This window comes from Triturus cristatus, chromosome 8 (genome assembly GCF_964204655.1).
Source record: "Triturus cristatus chromosome 8, aTriCri1.1, whole genome shotgun sequence".
Classification (NCBI taxonomy): domain Eukaryota; kingdom Metazoa; phylum Chordata; class Amphibia; order Caudata; family Salamandridae; genus Triturus; species Triturus cristatus.
In genome coordinates, this window is record NC_140591.1 from 1,090,816,535 (window position 1) to 1,090,840,599 (window position 24,065).

Sequence of the window (24,065 nt, forward strand, 5' to 3'; positions counted from 1 at the left end):
AAATGACAATGCCTTTTATTTATCCGTTTTAAAAACAGCACTTAAATAAAAGGCATTGTCATTTACAATGCCAATAGCTCAAACTCTCGTAATTGTGAGACCTATTGCTTTGCAAATGCTTGGTTTTGTCTCTCAGTTGGGAGATTTGCTGAGAAGAGAAGGTATAGAGATTTCACAGGAAGTGTCCAGCACTGAAAACTTGGCAATACCCGCTTCTGCTTTTCTACACCCGGCAATGAAATGAAGTTAACTGCGAGGTGAGCTTTAATTCAAAGCATTTTTCAACGAACATGCTTTAATCAAGCTGTGAATCCGATAGACAATAGGGAAAAGACAACTTTTGAATTTTCAAGAATCATCTATGAGCTGGCAAAAAGGACACCAGGACGGTGGCTTCTCCAAGGGGCCAAGAGAAAGGATGTGCAAAAAGTGTCCTTCACTTCTGTACACCCTTCAGATACAATGGAGGAGGCGCCACTGCTGCATCTCAGCGCTCCACTGTGGATGCGAGAATTAAAGATTTCATACATTAAAATGTTCCTGCAGACCTGGCTCACAGATGGCAGAATTTACTGGCGCACCTAACAAACCACAGATGTTCGAGTAATGGCACCTCCGACCCCGCACAAATGATTGCCCAGATTAGGAAAGCGCTCTGTGCTGCGGTAATGATAGTAAGCACTAAACAAATGACCACAGCTTAACATGCTAGGAAAGGTCAGTGTCTATAACACTGCCGCTTTACGATGGGGGCACTTGGGGCTGTACCCCTCGCAGTTACTTACATCCACGAGGCAGACACAAGATTGTCACTCGGTGCAAGCAGCCAAGAGACTGGAGAGATGTTCACCTCCGCCAGACACAGTAGGCTGATCTGGCGTGCGACTGACTTAACACCAGCTCCTCTGAAGCTTCACAATGTCTTTGTAGACCTCAAAAGGGGGAGGACAAAACTATGTACAGAAGGGAAATGTTGGAGAATGTGAATGAGATATGGAGGTGTACAGAGAACCAGATGGTGATGGTACTGGTAATATGGTAGATATTGCCTGCCAGGCCCTTGGTGGAGGTGAACATATTTCTCTTGGCTGACTTCTTGTCAGCTGTTTTCTGCACCTCCCCCTTTTTATTGACGGTTGGGTGGCCTGCCCCCGAATTTTCCCAGAGCGCATTTTTGTTTAATCAATCTGGTTAGTCTGCTACACGTAGTCAAGGCCTAAGGCTGGAGGGAGGTATCTGCTGTCTAATGAGGTAAGATAAGTTTGGCCGTTGCCATAGATGACGAATGTCTTAATTCCTTCTCCCAGCACAGCTTCATCCCCCCATGAAGTAGTACAAATGGTCGGGAGGGAAAGGGGCACGAGCATGCTGCTCCAGTGCACGTGAGACTGCACAAGAGGGTGCCAAAGGATGAAGATAACGGGATGTTTGGGCGCCGGGGGGACAGACGCAAACAGTTTGACAGTGCCCCGTCCTTGGTATAGATTAGGTAAAAGTCCTTAGGTCTAGCCACTTAACACTGCCTGCCACCTGGTGCTCAATCACTCTCTCTCACACTCCCTGCTGGGCCGGGTCGAAGATGATCGTCATGTCTACACAGGGGGGCCTGGCCAGAACTTGCAGCTTCAGCGCTGCAACACCTCACCTGCCCCATTGCCGATACGCAGAAGTCCGGATGCTCCAGGTGATCAGATAGCTGTGCGTGCGGCCTTCAAAGAGCCGGCCACAAAGGGGTGGAGGGGGTCTTGGCGGTTGCTGATTGATCCTGCCCCCAGACTCTCAAGCTCGTGGTGATTGCAGTAACAGCCTTGCGGTTTCACGGCTCCTTCTCTGCCCGTCCTCCCTGTGCCCTATTAGAACTATATAAAGTACAACAGAAGTTCCCACAGAGCGGTACACGTTTTGGATACCACTTCAGTTCTTTCCTGGTCTTGAAGGGCTAGCCAGCTACAGGACAACGGGGAGGTATGCAATCAAACCTTCGGGATATACATGGAAGCATACCACTTCAAAGTTAGCAGAACAAAGACAAGCATTTGCAATAAAATAGATCTTGCATTTAAGAGAGTTGAAGCTATTGTCATTTACAATGCCAATAGCTCAAACTCTTGTAAATGCAAGACCTATTTCACTTCAAAGCAGTGCCCGCCGTTGTCCGGGGTTGCTTGAAAGTGAAAGCGGGCATGGCGAGGAAAGCAGCCTTTACGGAGGACAATGTCACAAGCCAATGAAAAATAGGTGCAGAGAGTGGGCGTGGCTTCTCTTCCATACTCCTCAACAAGAAGTCTAGCAGAGCAGCGCATGCACGCTTACTCAGGCTCGACCTAAAAAGCCTCTCAGGATTGTTTTTAGGGAGGGTGCCCCTTCCTGCTCAAAAGCAATTCACCCTACAACACACACTCTTGCGCCATGATGCAATAGTGCCTGCGTTAGGATGCCAAAACGGCGCCAATGCAGGGGAAAAGGACAGGAATGTTCTGTATTGGATAAATATGGCCATTCCGATCTTTCCTGGTGAGACAGCGCAGCAAGGTAACTCAAATTTCATAAATACAGCCCCATTTTGGAAATGTATCGTTGCCATTTAGCACATGCCGGTATTATGTCGTTCTGTTCAGTCTGAGGTAGGTATGCGGCATGGGTGCCTAGAAGCAGGGTTTGACCGGACTGTGGGTTTGCAAATGTGTACTCGTGTCTGCTACCTTCACATATGCCTCTTTAGGACTGTCTTCTGAACGAGACTTTCAGCGATCGTGTTAAACTGCCAAGCAATGTCTAACTTTAACGTTATTTTTTTCTTCTAGCAAGACAATCCAAGAAAACGGTGATCAGAGAATGGAAAGGAAAATCGAAGAGGTTAGTGACTAAGCTGCGGCTTGCAAAGTGTCGGTGTAATTTCGAACTCTGACGTAGCATTATCAAGAGCATTGATCAGTTTAGAAAACATGAGCGATAAATTAACCCATTACTAGTGTGGCAGTCAGAAATGTGTCTCAATATTGAAAAATCCGTTCGGAGAATGACTGAAGTGACAAATAACAATAATATCACAGGTCCGGAAAGAAATGCCTTTTTCTGTCTTTTAGAAACCTGTTTGCACTGTTTTTCCGCCGTTTCCTACTTTCAGCGACAACCTTTTCCCAGCTAGCCGATCAACGTCTGTACTCAAAACTGAGCACTTCCTGTAGGGCCTTAATATCTAAAAGGACCTATAACAACACTTCGGCATTTTTCGGAAAAATGTACTCCGCTTTACACTGAAGTAGACAGCCACGGTTCGTGCAGGCAACTGTGATGGGGCCGCGTGAGGGGGGGTTTGAGGGACAATGCAGAGGGAAAATTCAATAATTAATACATTTTCCCTTGGCATTGTCCCTCGAAATCCCCCTCAATGCCGCCTCACCGCTGTTTGCTGCAGGGACCGCGGCTGCAAGTAGATAATACCTGTATGATCAGTCTTGTCTCCTTAATTTTGGTGCTTGTGGCTGCTTTCAGTGGTATTTTTTTATATCTTTAGAATGTTTTTTGTGTGTTAAATTAATTACTTTGCTGTTTGGCTAAGGGTACTCAATGCCTTGCACTTAGCATAGGTATAAATAAGTGCCAGCTGGACCTTTGCCAGCCGTTGGCTGACATCGTTTGGTGAGTCTTGATGTGGGTGATGTAGAGGTTAATGGATAGTAGAAGCTTTACCTTCCCTCTCATCAGACGATGGTCCTTATTGCAACCTGTAAGAGCTTAGTGCTAAGCCTCCAAAATGGCTTAAAGTGTAATTTCGGTATTACAAACCAGTTTCATATGATTCCAGTGCTTAAATAGTACGCATGGGATTTATCTCTGCTGCAACTCCTCCATATTTGTTCCTTTCATTTAAACGTAGAAAAGATTAAGAACGGTTCCTGCTGCTAATCTGCCGTTCACGTAATAACTATTGGCAATATTCGGATAGCATGAGGGCTCTTCGGTGGGTTTTACTCCTTTCCTTTATTATAACCTTTGTATTTTCCATGTACATTCTGTTATAAACCTATTTTAATATTGCTGTCTTTCAGATCTCTAACTTTGTCTCGTTTTCTGTTCTGCGTTCGACCTCTCTTTCCCCATATAAATAGTTTTCTTTGTTTGCTTTTTAGGTGGTTGCTCATTTGCTGTGTGTTTGAAAATTTAAATCTGCCATTTTGTTTATAAAAAGATTATTTTCCATTTGGTTTTTGTAGATCGTGGAACCGTTGAGAGAGAAGATCAAAGACTTAGAAAAAAGGTGTGTTTCTGTTCATGAATCCGCTTACAACTTGGACCCCTTGCGTTCAAATCATGGAATGGTGAACACTAAAGTGGACATGTGTGTGCTTTCACAGGGAAGTACAAAACAAGCTTGGCAGCCAGAACTGATATGTGATTATGCTTGCCGATGTCCTTTGGGGAGAGAGTTTGTGTATGGGATAATCTCATAACACAGTTGCGTTCCCTTTAAGACCTAACTGCAATGTACAAACAAAGGATGGGCCAAAATCTCCCTAATGTAATGCTAGAACTGTTGGCAAGACAGACTGTCAATACCCTAATGAAATAACAAACGTTACAAAGCTGTTGGAGAGAAATTGATGGTTGCCTTTAAATCTGAATTTAATCTAGGTGTCTTTTAAATTCTATTGGTGAGGAGAACAGTTTGATAAATGACTAAGTGTCTGAGGAAATCTTTAGGCAGTGAAGGTTCTGTGGATGAGCTGTTGATGCCTCCCTATATTAAGCAAGACATTTTACAGAATAGAAACATTTGTGGTTTTTGTTTCTCTCTTTATAGTTTTACCCAGAAGTACCCACCAGTGAAATTTCTTTCAGAAAAAGATCGTAAAAGAATTCTGGTAAGTTTCTTTTGCGATACAGAAGTTTTTGTTTGAATTACGTACACTGTTGGACTACTTTTTATGGTAAATCCTTCAACTTTGCTTACATAATGATGGCAACAAATTATGTTTATTTATAATTTACTCTGTTCTTGCCTCTCCTTACCTCAGTTGCCTCCTACTCTTCAAACTTGATGCCATATTATTAGTAGAACACTTAAGGCAATCCACAGAGCGTACTTGTCTTGCAGACTTGTGATATTCATGAAATATTTGTACCCTCATTGTAGCATACAAAAAAAATAGAAAAGCATACTGGTTATGTTTAGAGAGAATGCCCTCACAAATGACATTTTGGCACAATACACACAATTGGGCAACACCCTTCAGGAATTATTGCTTTCAACAATTGGAATAAATGAAGTGACTTTAGGGAGTTAAACTGTTTATTTTCTTGACTCTATCCAGAAGCTGTTATAATCTCAAGTGTGCATTAATGACAAGGAAAGATCCTCTCAAGTTTTGTAGAAATGGCAACTTGAAGTCTATTGAGAGAGCAATAGTGAACTCTTATATTTGGCTGTGAAAATCTTGAAAACCTAAATGCAGGAACCCATCTAATACATCCACAGCTAGTCTCTGGCATGATGTTTCATGTAGTTGCTCAGTATTGATACATCAACTTTCATTTGCAAATAGTTTAACTAAAATTGACTGGAAAGAATATGTTGAAGAGGTCTGTGTATTTTTTACGTCACATCTGTCTATAGATGTCTAATTGTTTAGCAAGAATATATACACTCTTTCTAAGCGATGGGAAGATGAGCCTCCCCGTCCATTGGTTCTAATGTCACACACATGTGGATCCACCCACAGTCAGCAGCTATTTAGCCATTTGATCAGCTGTACAAGTCTGCATAGCGAGGAGCAAGCACTGTACTTCAAATGTGTCAATCCTCTGAGTCATAGCCTTGCCCTTCTAGGGAAGTGGTGTGCTGCATGGTTCAGGCTGTGATGCAATAGACACCCCCTCAGCCCTTTCACTAAACCTGCTGATTTCTCAAGTCTTCCTCTCCTTTTGTAAATCTCCAGCATTTGGAGACAGTGTGCTTTATTGCTCTTAAGTGGCTTCTATGGCAATCGTGGATCGTGAGCTCACAACAATTCGCATGCAGGGACATTAAGTCAGAATGGAAAATGCAGTTGGAAAAGTCAGACATGGTTGAGGGTTTGAAAGGCCTGGTGGGTCATTTAGCAGCTAAGCTAACATACCTCCTTGATGGATAAAGAGAATGGCAAGTAAAATACCAGTTCCCATTTGTTATGCAAAAATGCATTTTGATAAACCGCATTTTGCTTTAAACTTGTTTACCCTTCAGCCATACTTAGAAGTCTGCCTTTCAGCTTTAGCCTTTAGTGGACCGTTATGAATTTCTGACAGATACTTCTAGCTGAAGATTCCTCATCTTAGAATACTCCTCAGGAGGCAGCACTAATCTGGAAATTTTTCTCTTTTAATGCTCCCTGGGTTTGCAGTGTGGTTCCATGTTGACTCTGTACTTCCACAGAAGTGACGAATGAGCCGCATGTAAACCCTACCCTTGCTGCCTGACTTAAGTTCCTTTGTTGCTGAAATTCTTGATGTGGATCTGGCGCTCCTCTCCCAATTTCATTAGCCTTCCAATGATTCTTGAAAATCAAACAAAATCCATTGTGCTAGTGAATGATCTCTCTCCTAACACTACAAGTTTCACCCAGGCTGTGACTATAGAAAACACATGTTGGTCATGGATCCACGTTAGGTGTGTCTCTGGTGCTTCAGCTCAGGACACGACTCGAAGTTGTGCAACAAGTGTGCTATCGTGCATCCAAAGGTGATCCGGGACTGAGGCGAAGCTGTACCTTGCTGAACACAGTCATGGGCCTCAAGAAGGTCTCGCCCCAAGTCTAGAGCTCGACTTGCTGCCGCTATTGCAAGATGTCAACATTGTGGTTGAAGTTCTCCAGTAAGTCACAATGAAAGTCCAAATGCATATTGTAGAAAGAGAAGCTGGACTCTACCCAAACTGCCAGTCTCTATCAAAAGAGAAGAATTAAGAGCATGATGATGTCAGTCTCCCTCCCTCCAATTCCACAATTGATCCCAGCGCACCACGGATTTCCTAAACCCATGCTGCAGATATTTGAAGTCCTTCCACCTCCCTCTGGCGTGCCTTCAGGCTCCAAGGGTCCGAAAGTGTCTCCAATCCGATAACTGCCAGCGAATCCGTTCTTGGCACAGTCTCATCCCCTTGGACCCATTACGAGGGCCATTCTGACTCCGTTACAAACTTCTATCATTGCACCGCAACCTTCTCTAATCACTCCCTTGTCAACGCAGGTGCCAACGTCATTGGTCCAGAAGAGGATTAGGTGCTGTTTCTAATGTGTGACCGGACCAAAGTCATACTACGAAATTGCCGAGGAGCAAATGGTGGCCGTACAGTTTGACCATGATCCAGTACCTCTATCAGGGTGAACACTTCATCAGAGGCTCCACTTGTTCTGCTTCAAATTTTACCTCCACACATAGATGATGATGTGGGGAGAGGGATGATCTACTCCCTCATTTATGATGATGGCAGTTTTTACATAGACTTGCAAGAGACCAGTGGGCTTGATACTTCACCTCATATAGGGTTTCATTTGCCATTTGAATCCCCAACCGTAAGAGAGTGCATTATTTGTAGTAGTAGTCTGACAATCATGTGAGGTGTTGGACCTACAACTTCCCTCTATTTGATACTAAGACTAATACCCTTCTGTTTTTCTCCTCAGCTAGCCTAGTATTGCAATCGGTCAGCACAGTATGCTTATTGTGCCAATAAATGCAAGCCATCTGGGACATTGCCAGCAAGATCTTGATACCAGCACTGGAAAACCTTAGGGCCTCACTATCTCAAACAATTCATGATTTGTGTTGTCCTTGATACAACAGATTGTTTGGGAAGGGTGTTTGGCACCATTGTGATGCTCTGCCACCACAATGTGGATGCTCTTCACAGGACTTTCTGGAGACTTACTGGCATCTAATTTGGAAATGCTTTTCGATAGTTCAGACCTGTTCAGTTAGAAAGCCAATTCTGTCTTTGAACATTTTTAAAAAAACATAGGGTCACAACAAGCTTACTGGGTCTTCTGGTACTTGGCAGTTTATGAAATTTCGAGGGTATTCTAGGGGGCTGGCAGGAAGGCGTCATCAGTTTCTCTATCCACAGCTTTAATCACTCCAGTGCTTTCAAGGCAAAGAACGTGTATCTGGCCTGCAACATTCAGGCCAACAAGGTTACCAGTACTCCCAGTCCCTATGACAGCAGCCACATAGCCGTTATAGCTTGCATTTAGTGGTGCACAACCAACCTGTGAGAGGCAGGATCAAGCACATTCTCACAGGTTGTGTTTCGTCATGTCTGACAGATGAATTCTTCAAATCGTTCAGCAAGTCTGCGTTCTACCCTTTCATTCTGCTCCCCCAGATCATCATCACCACCACCACACCACACCACACCACACCCCCACCCCACCACATCATAGCAGATCTCAGAGGAAAGCCTGTCTATTCTTTTGCAAGAGGTTTGAGTCTTACTTTCCATAGGGGCTATCGGAGGAGTTCTGAACTCTAAATAATTTGCTGCTCTCACTATTTCCTTTTGTTGAAGAGGAATGGAGGCCTTCAGCCCATTTTAGAGCTGCGACCTCTGAATGGCAAATTCAGAATACTCATACTGGCCAAGATCCTGTTTGCCCTGGATAGTGTCTTTTACCTGCTGGGCACTAATTTCCATAAACCTGTCCTGCAATCCCACAGATGTTACCTGTGGTTTAATGTATGACAGGAGCATTTTCAGTTTGCCGTGCTCCTCCTCGGCCTCACCAGTGCCCATTGGGTGTTCATGAAAATGATTGTGGTGGTCACTGCCCATCTTTTGGAGGTCAAGGATACTAGCTTTCCCTTAACTCTGCAACTTGTTGTTGAAGACTGGCTCTCCACAGGCAGTCGTAGACCACACATATACACAATATTGAACCCCCTCACATGGTTGGGGTTCATGATCAAGAAGCTGAATTTTTTCCTGACTCCTTCCTTGAGGCTTTCTTTCATTGAACTGGTCCTGGATGGGGTACAGTTCTGATCCTGCTCTTCATTGAAATGACTCCAGGGCATTTGGGATAATATCGTCACATTTCTGACTTGCTCCTGGATCTCTGCAGCTCTAAGTCTTCTTGACCTTTTAACCTCCTGCATCCTCCTTGTTGACTATGTCAAGTGGTATAGCGATGTTCTGCGACAAAACCTGAAGTTCCTTTGGGGCCTGACACCATGTAAACTTAATGGATACCATCAAACTTTCAAAGGAGATTGTGCGCATTCTGTAGTGGTGGCTAATTGACTGCAATTGGGCCGGCGACTGGCCACTCTATCTTCCCCATTCAGAGATGACAGGGTTGCCAGACTCCATACTGCTGGATTGGCTAGGTCATCTGGCGAGATGGAGATCAGTGGTCTTCGATGGAAGCCCTACTCCATATCAACTTGCTGGACTTACGAGGTGTTTGATTGATCTAGAAGACCTCCCTAACCATCAAAGGGAGGAAGAAACAGGTTTTCACGGACAACGCCCCACCATGTGGTTTTACAACAAATCGAGCGGAGTGGTGTTCTGGACCTTGTGTTAGGAGGTTCTAGCCTCTCAACTTGTTTAGAGCATCAGAGTATTAATCTAATCGCGAATCAGGCATGGTCCTTGAAATCCAAAACAGACGAGCACACCAGATGGTGTTTGGCAGACCATGAGTGGTGATTATATACCCAAGATGGCTCAGGAGATCTTCCGGCAACGGGCAGAACCCTAGCTAGATTTTTTCTCTACTGTTGAACGCAGTGTCAAATTTTGCACATTGGAGTTTCTGCGAGAATACTCACTGGAAGATTAATTGTGGCTGAAATGGAGCTCTGGGCTCCTGTAGGCATTTCCTCTTCCACCCAGAGTTCTGAAAAAGATCAGGAACCACATGCCCCAAGTCATTCTAGTGGCTCTGAATTGTGCAAGGAGAGTGTGGTCCTAGGAGCTTTTCTGGGAATGAGCACCTGTCCTCCGATCAGGCTGCCACTTTTGGAGGATCTTCTGTCTCAGCAACGGGACAGGGTCCTCCACCTGAATATACGCAATCTACACCACCAGGCATGAAGACTGAGCGGCAGCAGTTGACTGCGTTTGTGCAGCTTGAAGTGGTGTGTCTCATTCTCACTCCCAGACACGCGTCCACAAAATCCATTAATGCCGGGCGATGGGACAAGTTTGTGACTTGGTGTGTCATCACAAGTGTAAGATTCAGCTTTTACTATTTAAGCTGTCATAAAAAATAAAAAAAATCTGCGGCTCACCTTCTTGCAGTGGGCACTATGAATAGTTATTTGGTTCCCTTTTTGACATTTTGCATTTGGTTCATCAACAGGCCTTGCTTAAATCACCTTGTGATGAGGTTTATAAAAGGCTCGACGCGCATGTTTCCTCCTAAACCATCTGTGTTACCACAGTGAGCAGTGGGACCTTAGTTTGTTCTTAACGTTTCTTATGTGCATGCCCTTTGTTGCATAGCTGCTCACTAAGTCTCTTGACTTTCAAGGCTATCTAACTCATCGCGATTCCTTCAGCTCGTCGCTTGTGTGAATTTCAGTATTGTCGGTGAATCTTCCCTGGTGTTAAGAACACAGAAAGCCTTCTTGCCAAATGGTGGGACTCCTTTCCACGTTGGGCAATCTATCATCCTGCTGATGTTCTTTTTCCCATACTCGCCCATCAAGAGTAGAGTCTCCATCATCTGGAAACCAAAAAGGCTTTAAGCTTTTGTATTGATCGTACAAAGAACACCATGTGGAGGATCAGCTTTCTGTGGGTTTTTTGGCACAAAGAAAGGGAAGACTGTGCAAAAGAGGACTTTGTCAAAGTGAATAGTCTTCTGCATTGAGGTCTGCTGCACACCAGCCAAGCAGCAGCCACCGGAAGGTATGAGAGACCACCAGGTCTGAGGCTCTGACCACAGCATTATCACACTGAGTGCCTGTCCTTGACACCTGCAAGACTGTGATGTAGGGGTAAGTGCATCTGCCACTTGGTCATGCAAGACATTTTGGTCGAAGTTCATGCCACAGATACCTTGGGGAGGTACTGCTTTGGTATCTGTTCTAAGGTGAGGAATCTGTGGTTACAACTATCCATAGGAATAACAAGTTACTTCCCTTCCATAATTCGCTCTCTGGTGAATACATCTAATCGCAGATTCCTCACTACTCTCCCGCCTTCTGTCTTGTAGTGTGGCCTCCTTTTTAACAATTAAAAAAGGTCACAAGTTAAGAATCCGCACACTGATAGCAACAGTTGTTCACTGCTTTACAGAGTACATGCCAGCCACATTGCGCCACCAGGCGGCCGACGGTAGCATTCAGAGACAAAACATTTCCATATCCAGTCTGGCACCTGGTGAGGAATCTGCGGTTACCTAGAGTATTCACCAGAAAGAGCATTACCGAAGAGAAGTTATTTGTTATTTAGTACCTGTGCCTTGCTTCATTTTGATATGATAAACTTTTTTTATTTATCAATGTTTGCAAATATAGTGGCATCTTGGTGCTGTTGAAAGTCTGATGAACAAATTCGCATATTATCTACTTACTATTGTCTATAGTTTAGTGGTGTTTCTAGTTGTACATATTAGTCTCTGACAAAGGTGCCTGTCCTTTAAACACAATATTTTTATCACCCACTCCTTCCTCGAATATATTTTCAGCCTGTTGATCTTTCTTTTTTTTTTTTCAAGGTCTTAACTTGATATTTGCTGCTATTTGTACATCACAATAAGTTAAATTTAAACAATTTGGTGTGGTCAAAGGACTTCTTGTTTAGCTGAAACCTTTGTTCTGAACTGTGGAGCAGTTACTTTGGAGTCATAGTTAGAATGTATAAGTCTTTCAAAAACTTGTTTCACTTGATGAGCTCTGCCAGCATGCACGCTGAAAGCCCTTGAAAGATTTATTTGTAACCAGCACACGCAGTTGAGGATCTGCACTCAATTGCCTTACTGATTCCCATACTGATAATTAATAACTGTAGTGCGTGGATATCTGAAGCTGTACATGCTAACTCGAGTGGAAAGCTAGCTATCACCCACGAAGGGCTCACTTCAAGCAGATAGCTGTATGTGTTAAATTTTGTTCCTAAGAATAAATGATTTACTAGAAGTAATTAATAATAATAGTATAGATTATAAATTGGGAATCAAGAATCCATCTCTAAACAAGGGTTGAATCACATCACCACATCTTTTTACACAATTAAAAATGGTTTATATTGACAAACTGTTACTATTATTGGGTACCCATGTATAGTTTGCTAAATTTTAAAGCTATCTTTTCAGTAGGGTGAGGTATTCAAAGCTTATGTTGTACTTTCTTCATTTAAATCAGATTAAAAGGCAGATTTTCTTGATGGTGGGAGCTTTGGAAAAGTTCATTTTGATTTGAGCAAACTCCGCAATTAGCTGTATTTGGTTCTGGCCTTGCTAATTCTCTTTTCCAGTGCAATACGTTTCAAGACTTACGCTACTAATAAATAAGAGAAGATTATTTTTTATGTGTAATCCACTGAATCGTTATCAGTGATCTAGCTGCCATCAGAGCATTGATTATCAGTAGGCTTTAGAATAAATGTGTTTGTGCAGCAAGAATGCCAAATGAGCCAGACTGAGTCCTACTGTGCCCAGCTCATTGAGGAGAGGGAATTAGTCTGCAGAATAAGAAACTGTGGGTATGCGCTGGCAGGTAGCAGATTTAATTTGCTAAAAAACTGCCAGAATTAGCCAGGTGACTCTTATGTTTTTTTTGTGGTCATATAGTCATGAAACTAGCTCATTCTAGTGTCCTAGAAATTATAAATGTTTTAAATTGCAACCAATTTATTGATCAAGCTGTGTTTTTGTTTGGGGGCCTTTTGATGGTGGTGTAAATATTTCATGCATGCTGTCCTAATACAGATAACTGGAGGAGCAGGGTTTGTGGGCTCTCATCTAACTGACCAACTTATGATGGACGGCCATGAAGTCACAGTTGTGGACAACTTCTTTACGGGCAGGAAAAGAAATGTGGAACATTGGATTGGTCATGAGAACTTTGAACTCATTAACCATGACGTCGTAGAGCCACTCTACATTGAAGGCAAGTTGTAAGACTGAATACAAGTCTTTTTTTTTTCTTCTTCAAATGATGTAGTCTTTAAATGCTTCCAATGTTAAACAAAGCATTTTAGCTTCTTAACTGCCAGTGGAGAACTTTTCATTTTCTTTTACCATTCTTCAAAGTGTAACAGAAGTGGTGACAAGTGTCTTTTAGTTTCTTAAATCTACATTCAAATTTCATTTACGTTTCAAAGTGTTATGTATTACCTCCACATATTCCCTTCGATGTATTAAAAAAAAAAAACATCCATTCCTCTGTCAGAAGAATACCTTCTTGTCATGGAGGTGATCATGTAGAGAGGTTGATCATGTAGAGAGGCTGATCTACAGAATAACTTCACCTAGTAAAATAAGTAGTTTTTTCTGGTTGCAAGAGAGGCGGTGAGAGGTGTGATTTATCTCATTTGGTTTTAAGCAGCCTAGTTTTGAAGCCATTTCCGTTGACTTTGCTGCACAGCAATTGTGTTGTATTGGCAGTGCGCTACCACACCACACCATACATACTCTGCACTACGTCACTCCACTCTATCTATTGCACTCCACTCCAATCTCCACTCTGCCCCACTTCAGTCTACACCACTCCAATCTACCACAATCTATCTCACTCCAGTCTACCCCACTTCACTCATCTGTCCTAATCTGCTGCACTCCACTCTACCTCATTGTACTCCACTCCCTCCTACCCCACTCCACCCCAATCTACCACTGTCCCCCACTCCGATCTACCCCACTCCACCCCACCAACTTTTAGCCATGCTGAACACCAGCCACACTGGTAGATAACTTGGCTAAAACCCATTGCTGAAGCCAATAGCTCTTGCATAGGTGAGACCTATTGGCTTTGGCAATGCTTGTTAAGTCTCAGTGATCAAGTATTGAGTAAAATTGACATGACCCCTGGAATACCACTATAGACTACTCAAAGTTTGAAGCTTCTCCGATTCATAACCAAATGTTCCTGTTTCTCCTCTTGGTGACCAAACAACAGCAGACGGATAATTTAATTGTTTGTTTTACTAGAATATCCATGAATGATGTCTTATACCAACCTTGTACATTGGTTCTGTGATTGCCTTGCTTTTAGTTAGAAGTTAGCAAAAGTGTATTCTCTTTCTAAAACAACCCACTGATCTGCGGTCGATCAGATTCCGAAGACATTTCCAGTCCATTCAAAAATTGAGTGATTTGGGGCGTATCGGGTTTTAATAGTTGGATATTTCTGGTCCCATTTCTTGATTTGCCTCCTGATCCTTTCATGAAGGTTGCTCATTTAGTTATTTCTTGTTCTTGTCTGATTCTTCATGCATTTTCCCGATAAATGACCATGGTTTTGTTCAACAGATGGTTTTCAGTCTTCATGTGTTGCAAAGCATCTGATTCTATTATCTAACTGTTTCCCTCTAGTTATTCCAGTGTTTTTGCATATGGTGTCAATTCAATAGTTTAAAGTTTGACTGCATTAAGTGTTAAGTTTGCATTGATGCACCATTCATTTTTTTCTTTGTTTATCCCCCACAGTGGATCAAATTTATCATTTAGCTTCTCCAGCATCCCCTCCTAATTACATGTATAATCCTATCAAGACACTGAAGACCAACACTATTGGCACTTTGAACATGTTGGGTGAGTTGGATTCTGATGTGGAACATTTTTTCTTAAGCTTGTTTTGATAGTAATTATTTTTATATTGTGCAGAGGTGAACACCATGTTCTTGGAAAAAATTGTAATGTTAACACATGTGACTGTATATGGTGTATTATTTGTGAGCCATACTTTACTATTTATCTTTGTTCATGTATAGTAAAGGATATGTTAATTTAGGTATTGTGGGTGGCGGTGAAGGGATTGCTGAACAAGTGTGATGATTTCTCTCTTGTCTTTGTCTTGTGATAACACTAAAAAGCACATTACTCTTTTTTTTTATTTTTATTTTACGGAGTTTTATATAGCGCAAACTTGACCGGAACGTATCGGGTATCAGAGCGCTTTACATAGCACCAGTTGCGTTACATGAGGACTGTTGGACTTGGCCCTTCTGGCAGGTTCACCCCCGAAGCTTTTTGCTTTTTATTGGTGACCTGGTGTAGTGATTTTTGGTTTCTGCGCACTTTCCCTGTGTCCCAGAGTAAAGTGCGTGCGCATTCTGAGTGCATGTGGTGAGATAGGCCTGCCCTCCCATAGGAATGCATGGGGAATGTGTGTGTCCCTGGTAGTTCCTGATGCGTGGGGTGTGCAGGCTCGAGTTTGGTATGTGCGGACTCGTGTGATTGAATGCTGCGCGATGATGTGTGCGGCATGCATGTACCTAGTGTGGAAGTGCCACTTCTAGAAGTGGGCACTTCTGTGTGCAGTATGAAATGTGTGCCTTGTCTAGCGATTGGCTGGTTGAGGTCATGTGACGGGTTGGGGAATCCCCAGAGTCAGGATGAGTCACCCAGTGGTGAATGGGGAGATCAGCAGCTAGATGGGTGGGAGGAGTACTCCTGGGTCCTGAATAGGGCTGGGTTTCCCCTACACAATGCTGGCTCTGCCCCCTGTGGTGCGACTGATGACCCTAGCCCTGCCAGTGAATAGGGAGAGGGGCTGAGCAAAACAAAGTGCTCAGGAACCAGTTGTAACTGGTTCACCCCTTCCCTGCACCTTGAGACAAAGGGTTTTACAGTATAAGAAGGGGCTATGTCCCCTTACAATTTGTTCTCTTCCAGGATCCTGCCTGAGGGGGCTGCTGCTGTTGCTGGGCCAGAGGACCGCCACTTGGACTACCTCCCTGCCTGGAGGCCCAGTGAGCTGGCTCTGGGCCCAGCCTTGCCCCCCTGCTTTGCTGCATAACCCAGGAGAACTTTGCCAGGACTTTTGGTTGCTGGACTTGCTAAAGCGCCTGGAAGCGCTTTTCTTTCACTTATAGCGCTAGGAGCGCTTTATTTGCAGCCAGCAGCGCGGAGCTGCAATTATTAGCGAGGGAACCCCGACATAGGGATTCCCTGCTATTTTGCCGATCAAGCGGGAGCCCACCCCGCATTGTGGTGTGCTCGCGGGTGCCCACCCCGCTAATTTGTTTATTTTACGGCGGATGCCCACCCCGCCGTAGATCGCATCTACAGAGGGAGCCTACCCCTCGTTGCCGCTGTGAAAATCACCGCCGTAGCCGGGCTTCGGCCGGAAGTCAGGCGGCCTTCGTTGGGACGGGGGCGGGACTCTGACGCAGGAAGCTACGGGAGCCTACCCCGCGCTCCTGCACTGGCCGGAAGAGAAGCGGAGCCGGAGGTTCGGCGGGAGCCCACCCCGCCTACCGGTGAGGAAGAGAGTCCCGCGCCAAGACCAGGAGCGCCGCCAGAGTCCCGGTGAGGGGGGACAGCATTGTGGTGCTCGGAGCGAGTGCGCTCCAGTGGGGACAGCATTGTGGTGCTTGGAGCGAGTGCGCTCCAACATACGGGGGCATATTGTTTCAGAGCCCGTGAGGCTCCAGCACAGAGCCCCGTGAGGCCCCACCACAGAGGGGCATTCTTCCCTGGTGGCAATCAGAGCGGCCCCGGAAGGCAGCGGGCCGCTCCACCATAAGGGGGCATGAGTATCTAGAGCGCTAGACGCTCCAACGTCGGGGGCATTATTTCCGTGTTTGAGTGGCCCCAGATGGCAGCGGGCCACTCCTCCCTTGCCCCACATTAGTTTACAGAGCCACAGAGGCTCTAGGGGGCTTTTGTTGTTGTTTAGGGCCCCGAGGCTCCAACGGAGGGGCACAGTGTCGAAAGAGCCTAGAAGGCTCCAAAAAGGCGCACTGTTTGTATTAGAGAGCCCCAAGAGGCCCCACGTGACTGCGATACTGGCTTTTAGAAGGCACAGTGGTGCCCCAGCATTTCTCCAGCTGCCCAGCACTTAGTGGGCAGCTGAAACATTTAGGTTGTGGCCTTTACGCTTTTTGGCTTGCGCAGCTGGCGCAGCCTTGCTCGACATAGGGCGTCCTAGCCCTGACAAGGCCAGTTGGCCTAGGGACTGCCACAGGTGGTGGCTTATGTGAGTTTCTCGCTAAGGTTCCTAATCTGCACCTCTGAATGTATTTTTATGCGTCATGTGCCTTGTTTTACACCGCTGAATGTATTTTATGCATCATGTGTTTTCCTTCCTTACACCGCTGAATGTGTTTTTATGCATCATGTGTTTTCCTTCCCTGCACCTCTGAATGTGTGTTTATGCATCATGTGCCTTGTTTTACACCGCTGAATGTATTTTATGCATCATGTGTTTTCCCTCCCTACACCTCTGAATGTGTTGTGATGCATCATGTGTAACGTGCTTAGACCCCTACAGGTATTGTGATACTTAGGTGGTTGTTTTCTCCTAGTACAGGTGGTGCTAGTGAGGTCCTAGTTCCCTGCGCGATATTTTCCTTAGGTGGTACTTACCTGATACCAGTAGTTACTGGTTGTGTGCTATACATGTTATTTTGTGCTACAGTAATTTTATTCGTATGTTCTAAGTGCTAATTTCTACAAAGTGCTAATACCTGACAGTGGTCCATGTGGCCCTGTCCCCTGTGCATATAATCCCTTGTAAATTCTGCCCGTGCCTGTTGGCACATTGTAAAGTGTGTGTTTTTATCTAATGTGTTTTGGTAATACAAAGGCTATTTTTATATAATACCTTGTGTGGAGTTTCCTTTGTGGTGGGCCTTGGGTGTTGTTGCTGGGTGCGCGCGCAAACGCTTTACACATTGCCTCCGGGATAAGCCTGACTGCTCGTGCCAAGCTACCAAGGGGGTGAGCAGGGGTTATCTTTGGCGTGTAACTCCCCAGCCCTGACTAGAGTGGTGGTTTCTGCCTGGCTTTGGCGCAAGCCCTAGCCAACCAGAAATCCCATTTCTAACAAGGACACATTCATTTTTGTTAGGCACGGGGAGATTAAGAGATTTGCCCAGAATCTCAGGATGTTCAGCGTCATTCCGAGACTCAAACTCCGTTCCCCAGATTCAAGGTCGACTGCCGTAGCCATTAGGCCAACTCCTCTCCCAAATTTCCTCTCACCAGTATTGTTCAAGCCATTGTGGTTTTTTCCATATGAAGAAGTTCTGAACAGAGGCTTTTAACCAGAACTAAAGCAAATGAGGTTACTCTTGTGTTAATTAAAATCTCATTAATTAGTCCATTTGAGTTTTGACAAAGATGTGCTCTTGCATAAAGGATTACAAAATGAAATCAAGTTAAGTTCTACTATACTATGGTAACAGCAAGGGTTTTGGCCCTTTGCAATCTAATAATAACTGCATAGGTGTCTTTTTATTACTACAGTCAAGATATGTTTTGTTAGATCACGTTTATTTTCACTGACTTGGAATAAATAGACATTTATGGACTGAAGATAACAAATGAACTTTGTTTATAAACGTGTAGCAATTCCTTTAACTCAACAATTGAAATGAAGTTATAGTTACACTTCCAAACCTAGAAACTTCTGAGGAAAGCGCCTCTTTTTGCTGTAGGTATGGAAAGGGCAGCAGAAAGTGTTGGACTGACCACACCCAACCATGGAAGTGAAGGCTAATGTGCTGACTAAGGTACTCCAGCCTGGCAAAGCACCTACAGAACCTCTATTCCAATTTAATGAGGCCCTCACGGATACTCTCTCGGGCATTTTTGGCAAAACTATGTATGGGACCTCCATTTTTTCGGTAGGTCACTTACCTCCAGCGCCAGGAGACCTAGCCATCCATACACAGCATCCCAAAGATTTTAACGCCTTCTCTACAATTTCTCACCTTTCACCCACCTATGATTGCGTGTCAAATTCAATAGAGACGGTTAACAGCCATTAGTACGCGACTTTTACTCCGCATACCATTACAACGCAAGCATAACAACGCATGCGCTGTAACAACGCGTAGCCTTTACTGCGCATGTTATTACATCGCATGCGCTGTTACAACGCAAGCGTTGTAATGTGTTCCACATTGTTGTGAGGAAACTGAGGCTCTTCCGTTTCCTCACAATGACGTGCACCGCCCCTCTGACGACGCTGGAAGGAGAAAAGAGTAACCACAAGGAGAAGAGGTAAGAGGGGCTGTGGAGTTTTAAAGTGTTTAGGGTAGGGGGTGGGTCATGCAGGGGGTAGTCTTTTAGTATTAAGGATAGTGTTGTGTTTGATGAGTAGTGTTTTAGGGTTCAGGGTAGGGTCGTGTAGGGTAGTGTTTGTATGTAGGTACAGGAGTGGGGGTCGGGGGAGGGTTGTGCAGGGGGTAGTGTTTTTGGTATTAGGGTATTGTTGTTTGTGTAGGGTAGTGTTTTAGGGTTTAGGGTAGTGTTGGGGTGTTGTGCGGGGTAGTGTTGAAGTGTAGGGAGCGGACTGGGGAAGGAGGAGCGTCATGCAGGGGGTAGTGTTTTAGGGTAGTGTTTGTGTAGTGTAGGGTAGTGTTTTAGGGTTTAGGGTAATGTCAGGTGGGTCGTGCAGGGTAGTGTTTGCATGTAGGGAGGTCTGGGGGAAGAGGTAGTGTCGTGGTGGGGGTAGTGTTTGAGGGATTAGGGTAGTGTTGTTGAGGTTGTGTAGGGTAGTGTATTTGGATGTAGAATTTAGCGTAGTGTAGGGGTGTTTTTTAATACAAAAAATGCGTGGAAAAAGTATGCGGGGTAAAGGGATCCTTTGTAAAGACATTTTAAAAACCTTTCCAGGAACTTGCTATCTAATGGTATTTGTAGAAAAAAATTCCGTTGTAATGGTACTTGCGAACTAATAACTTTGTGGTAAAAGTATGCATTGTTTTGCATTGCAGTGTATCAACATATATTCAATAGAGACATTTGGTGAGCGTATTTGAAAGCCGCTTCTATCACGCGCTGTGGATCATGGTGGCACAAATTTCACAGTCCATTCCGGATGACCTTTGGATATTCCTTACTCAGGCTATCCAGGATGTCTCCATGCAGCGAAATTTGTAATGCTTTGTGACTTGAACATGACTAACTGCTTGGGTTAATCAATGGCTGGTATTATGGGGCTTTGACGCCTTGCTTGGGTGAAGTCTGCGGGCTTCTCTGGCATTGTCCAAACATCCTCAATGGACATACCGTTTGAGTGCTGTCACCTATTTGAAGAATAACAGTTTCTGCTCTAGAGCGTTTCAAAGAGATCAGGGCTATATCATGTTCTTTAGGTCTGGCAGCCCCGTCAGACATTTGCCCCACCAATTTCACCATCTCTGTCTCTATGGTAAGTGTTTTCAGTTTCACCAATGCCAGACCCTTCTGCCAAACCAGAAGGTCTTTGAAGGCTTTTTGTGGCGAGACCACGGCTCACAATGACCATGTTCATGGGAATAAGGGACAGCATGCAGCTCAGTCCCCCACCCCTCAAGCATCCACAGCCGTGAAATCACTTTATTGTGCCCTTGCTGACACACAGCCATCCTGTCGGAGGCAGGATCCAATATTTCCTCCAAGGGTGGCGAGCTATTACTTCAGACTAGTAGGTCCTTCAAATGGTACATGGGGACTTTGCGATTCCATTTCTCTCTGCCCCCCTGCACATTCCACCACCTTCAGGGTGGCTGACAGAGGATCATATGTCGGTTTTGCAGCAGAAAGTAACCGCGCCTTTCGGCCAAAGGGACCATAGAGAGGGTCTCATCCTCGACAATAGGAATTGGGTGTTACACTTGTTACTTCCTTGTTCCAAAGGAGGACAGAGGCTCTCATCCTATTTTAGATCTTGGCTATCTCGACATCTTCCTGCGTAAAGACAAATGGGACAAACTAAAGATTTTCACACACTGCCTCAGACTCTGGAGACTGGATAGTGGAGTTGAACTTGCAGGATATATATCCATGTGCTTGCCCTGCAGACCCTCCGGCGCAAACTCCTGGTCCTAGTGTGCCAGGAGCATTTTCAGTTCGCATTGCTCCCTTTAGACCTCACCAGTGCCAGTTGAGTGTTTATGAAAATGTTCACAGATTCATTACAGACAAAGTTGTTGGATATTTTGCTTTTTGTGCTGGCTTCAGCTCAGCATGGAGTTGCCATGGGCACTGTTAAACATTATTTGTCATCCCTGTTGCCTTTTTTTGCGACTACTCGTTCATCTGTCCTTGTGTTTTCTTGAAGGTCTGGTTCATATATTTCCACCCAAGCCCCCTGTGATGTCGTAGTTTGACCTTAATTTGCCTCTTGCTTTCCTTCCGTGTGCCCCACTTGAGCCGATGGACAATTGCTCTTTGCGTGTGCTGACTGTCAAGACCGCCTTCCACACGACAATAATTTCTGCTCGTCTTGTGAGTGATTTGCAGCCTCTGCCCATTCATCCACTGTACACCACCTTTTTTTCCAGACAAACTGGTGTTGTGGACTAGGACGGTATTCTTGCCTTCGGTGCTGACCCCTTTTCATGTCTGACAAAATCAATCCCCTTCAGATCTGAAAAGAGCCTTGAGCTTTTACATTTATTTTACCAAGGACCATTCCGTGATGATTATCTCTTTGTAAATACTTATAATGTAATTTAACTATATTTTGGAGACCTACATTTTCTCCAACTTGTTTTGCCATTTTGAATTCATGCACACCCTGCAGACAGCATAACATACATACTTGTACTTTTTAAAGCATTATACGTCATTACATACACTTTCTGACTCTTTCAGAGCGTTGTTGTATGCAATACCATGTTTCTGTAATACTGCTGGTGAATTTTCACCCGTCAAAGGAGACTAGTTCTTAAGATGTTGTAACAGGACTTTGGCCCTCTTAAAAGCTAGTTTGTCATTTCCCACAGAAATGTCATTATTAGCTTAATGTAAAACATCTTGTGCTCCTACGAGATGTGCTTTAGATAATTATTTGTAGCGTGTGATTGACAGCATGTAAACCTGCATCATTGTTTGACAATTAACACAAGTTATAAATTTTGAGTGGCTGTGTTTCATCTGATTACCAAAGTCCCAATATTTACAGACTCATTCTTAAGTATTGTAGCTGATATTGTACAAAATATATTGTGTTTATGCAAATTTCCTGTGTTCCCCTTCTTGTAGGATTAGCAAAGCGCGTTGGGGCAAGGCTTCTTCTAGCCTCCACATCGGAGGTATATGGGGGTAAGTTATCTGCTTTGCTGAATGGGTTTCTTTATTTTATTTGCACTGTGTTGTTCCTGTTTTCAGTCGCCATATTCATTTTGCATTTGGGTTTTTTGACCTGTTTTCTTTTTCAAGAGGTCAGTGGGTGACCCCTAATTTTAGTATGATCGGATGATAAGTGGTCTCTTCTTTAGAGTTTCCTCCCTTAGTCTGCATCTCTCTTGCCCACTGGTTAACTCTGACGCTCTTGCTACCACTTAATTCACTTGAATTCCAGATTGAATTTTTTAATTTCCCAGAGCAATCTGAGAAATAAGGTACACATTCTAAGATCTCATTGGCATTCCATCCTTGAGGAAAGGGTTCCTTTTTCTGAAGGTATAGTTTTTAATTTCCAAATTACTTGAGGTACTTAATGTGTGCGGTTATGTGCAGGAACTTAGTCCCGCAGAAATGATTTTCTGCATGAAAGAAACAATGCTTTTGCAACAAGATTCATAGTGGAGGCAAAATATCAATAATCAATCGCGCAAATTGTTCGCTGGAACTGTGAAAAACAATGGGTTAACGCATCAGAACAATGTACTTGTGCGTCACAGGCTTGTAGAATAGCTATAATTACATCTTGTATAATAACAGGCTATTCTCTAGGATTTGAACCCTCATATTCAACCTTCAGGTTATCTTTTCATTCTTAAAAAAAATAAAGATTTTTGAGGGGCTTTTGAAATAGTACCTCAAAACACTGGCTCACCTTGAGACACTGACGGATTGAAAGGCTGGGCGTGGCCTGAGGGCGGATTCACTCTTGTGTCATGCATGTTGTACAAAAGGCTCTGTAACGGCATTGTTAAACTTATAAAGGATTTTATTGTTTGTAAAAGTTATTTTTTCTATGCTTTGCAAGTTAATGTTACCATTTCATTTACTAGTAAATAACTTGCACATATTTCTGCAGTGCACCCACTGAACTGTATCTTTCTGGCAGTTACATGTTTCATTTTTGTGATTGACTGTAACATTTGAAGTTCCAAACTGATTCAGCGGGCATGTTTGTTTGCTGCTCATGTTTATATGAAACTGATGCAAATTTAAATATTAACCAACGAAGGAGTAGTTTAACGAAAACCGACAACCCCCTTCCTCTCGCCCTCCCAACTCTCCCTACCCTCGAGTAACTTTCCGCCCCTCCCCATTCACGGAACACATCCCTCCAAAAGCAGACAGACATATAACTAACTGTTCTGTCTCTCTATGGTGGGAAGTATCGCTCACACCGACGGGTTACGCAGAGCCCACTTGAGTTTATTAATAGAAAGCATTCTGAGGTGTTTTCTGTGAATAATGTGTTACAATGTCGGGGATGTTGTGTGTGGGGTTGTAGAATTCATACCTGTAATGTTTCGTGTCATGAAAGATCTCTGCAAGCACGTGTATTTTGTTACCTATTATACGTTCACTCAAAATTAAAATGTCATAAACTACAAGAATCAATATTTAGTTCTCAAAATAATCGCTTGTTAATGTAGGTCCCACAGAAATTCAAATACCTGTCTGAAACATATATAGGGTGCAGCCCCACCATCAGAAATCATCTTGCTGGTTTTGGTGAATTACTACCAGGGTTTAACATATTTTACTCCTTGCTATGTTTCCCATATATATGCCAGGCATGTACATATCAGGACATTTCTTTGATAATTTAAAACAAATTTGCTATCATGAGACGAGAAACGTTTTTTTCCCGACAAAATATACAATAGAACATAAAGCACAATGCAGCTTTGTTCTGAAACGGGTTTACATTTTGGACAGTTTAAAACATATAGGTTATGATCCAACCTATATTTTTTTACGATTCTGTACTAATTTGTATACCAAAGGTAATTCTCT

General features: G+C 43.8%; 1 protein-coding gene across 1 annotated transcript in view; it reads left to right on the forward strand.

The window, feature by feature from the left end:
- Window positions 1-24,065, forward strand: part of UXS1 (UDP-glucuronate decarboxylase 1) — a 224,990-nt gene that overhangs the window by 74,911 nt on the left and 126,014 nt on the right. The window contains exons 3-8 of the mRNA XM_085622619.1: window positions 2,805-2,856; window positions 4,218-4,261; window positions 4,805-4,865; window positions 12,918-13,098; window positions 14,637-14,741; window positions 22,131-22,190. Coding sequence (XP_085478745.1) covers window positions 2,805-2,856; window positions 4,218-4,261; window positions 4,805-4,865; window positions 12,918-13,098; window positions 14,637-14,741; window positions 22,131-22,190 — 503 coding nt within the window. The remainder of the gene's footprint in view (window positions 1-2,804; window positions 2,857-4,217; window positions 4,262-4,804; window positions 4,866-12,917; window positions 13,099-14,636; window positions 14,742-22,130; window positions 22,191-24,065) is intronic.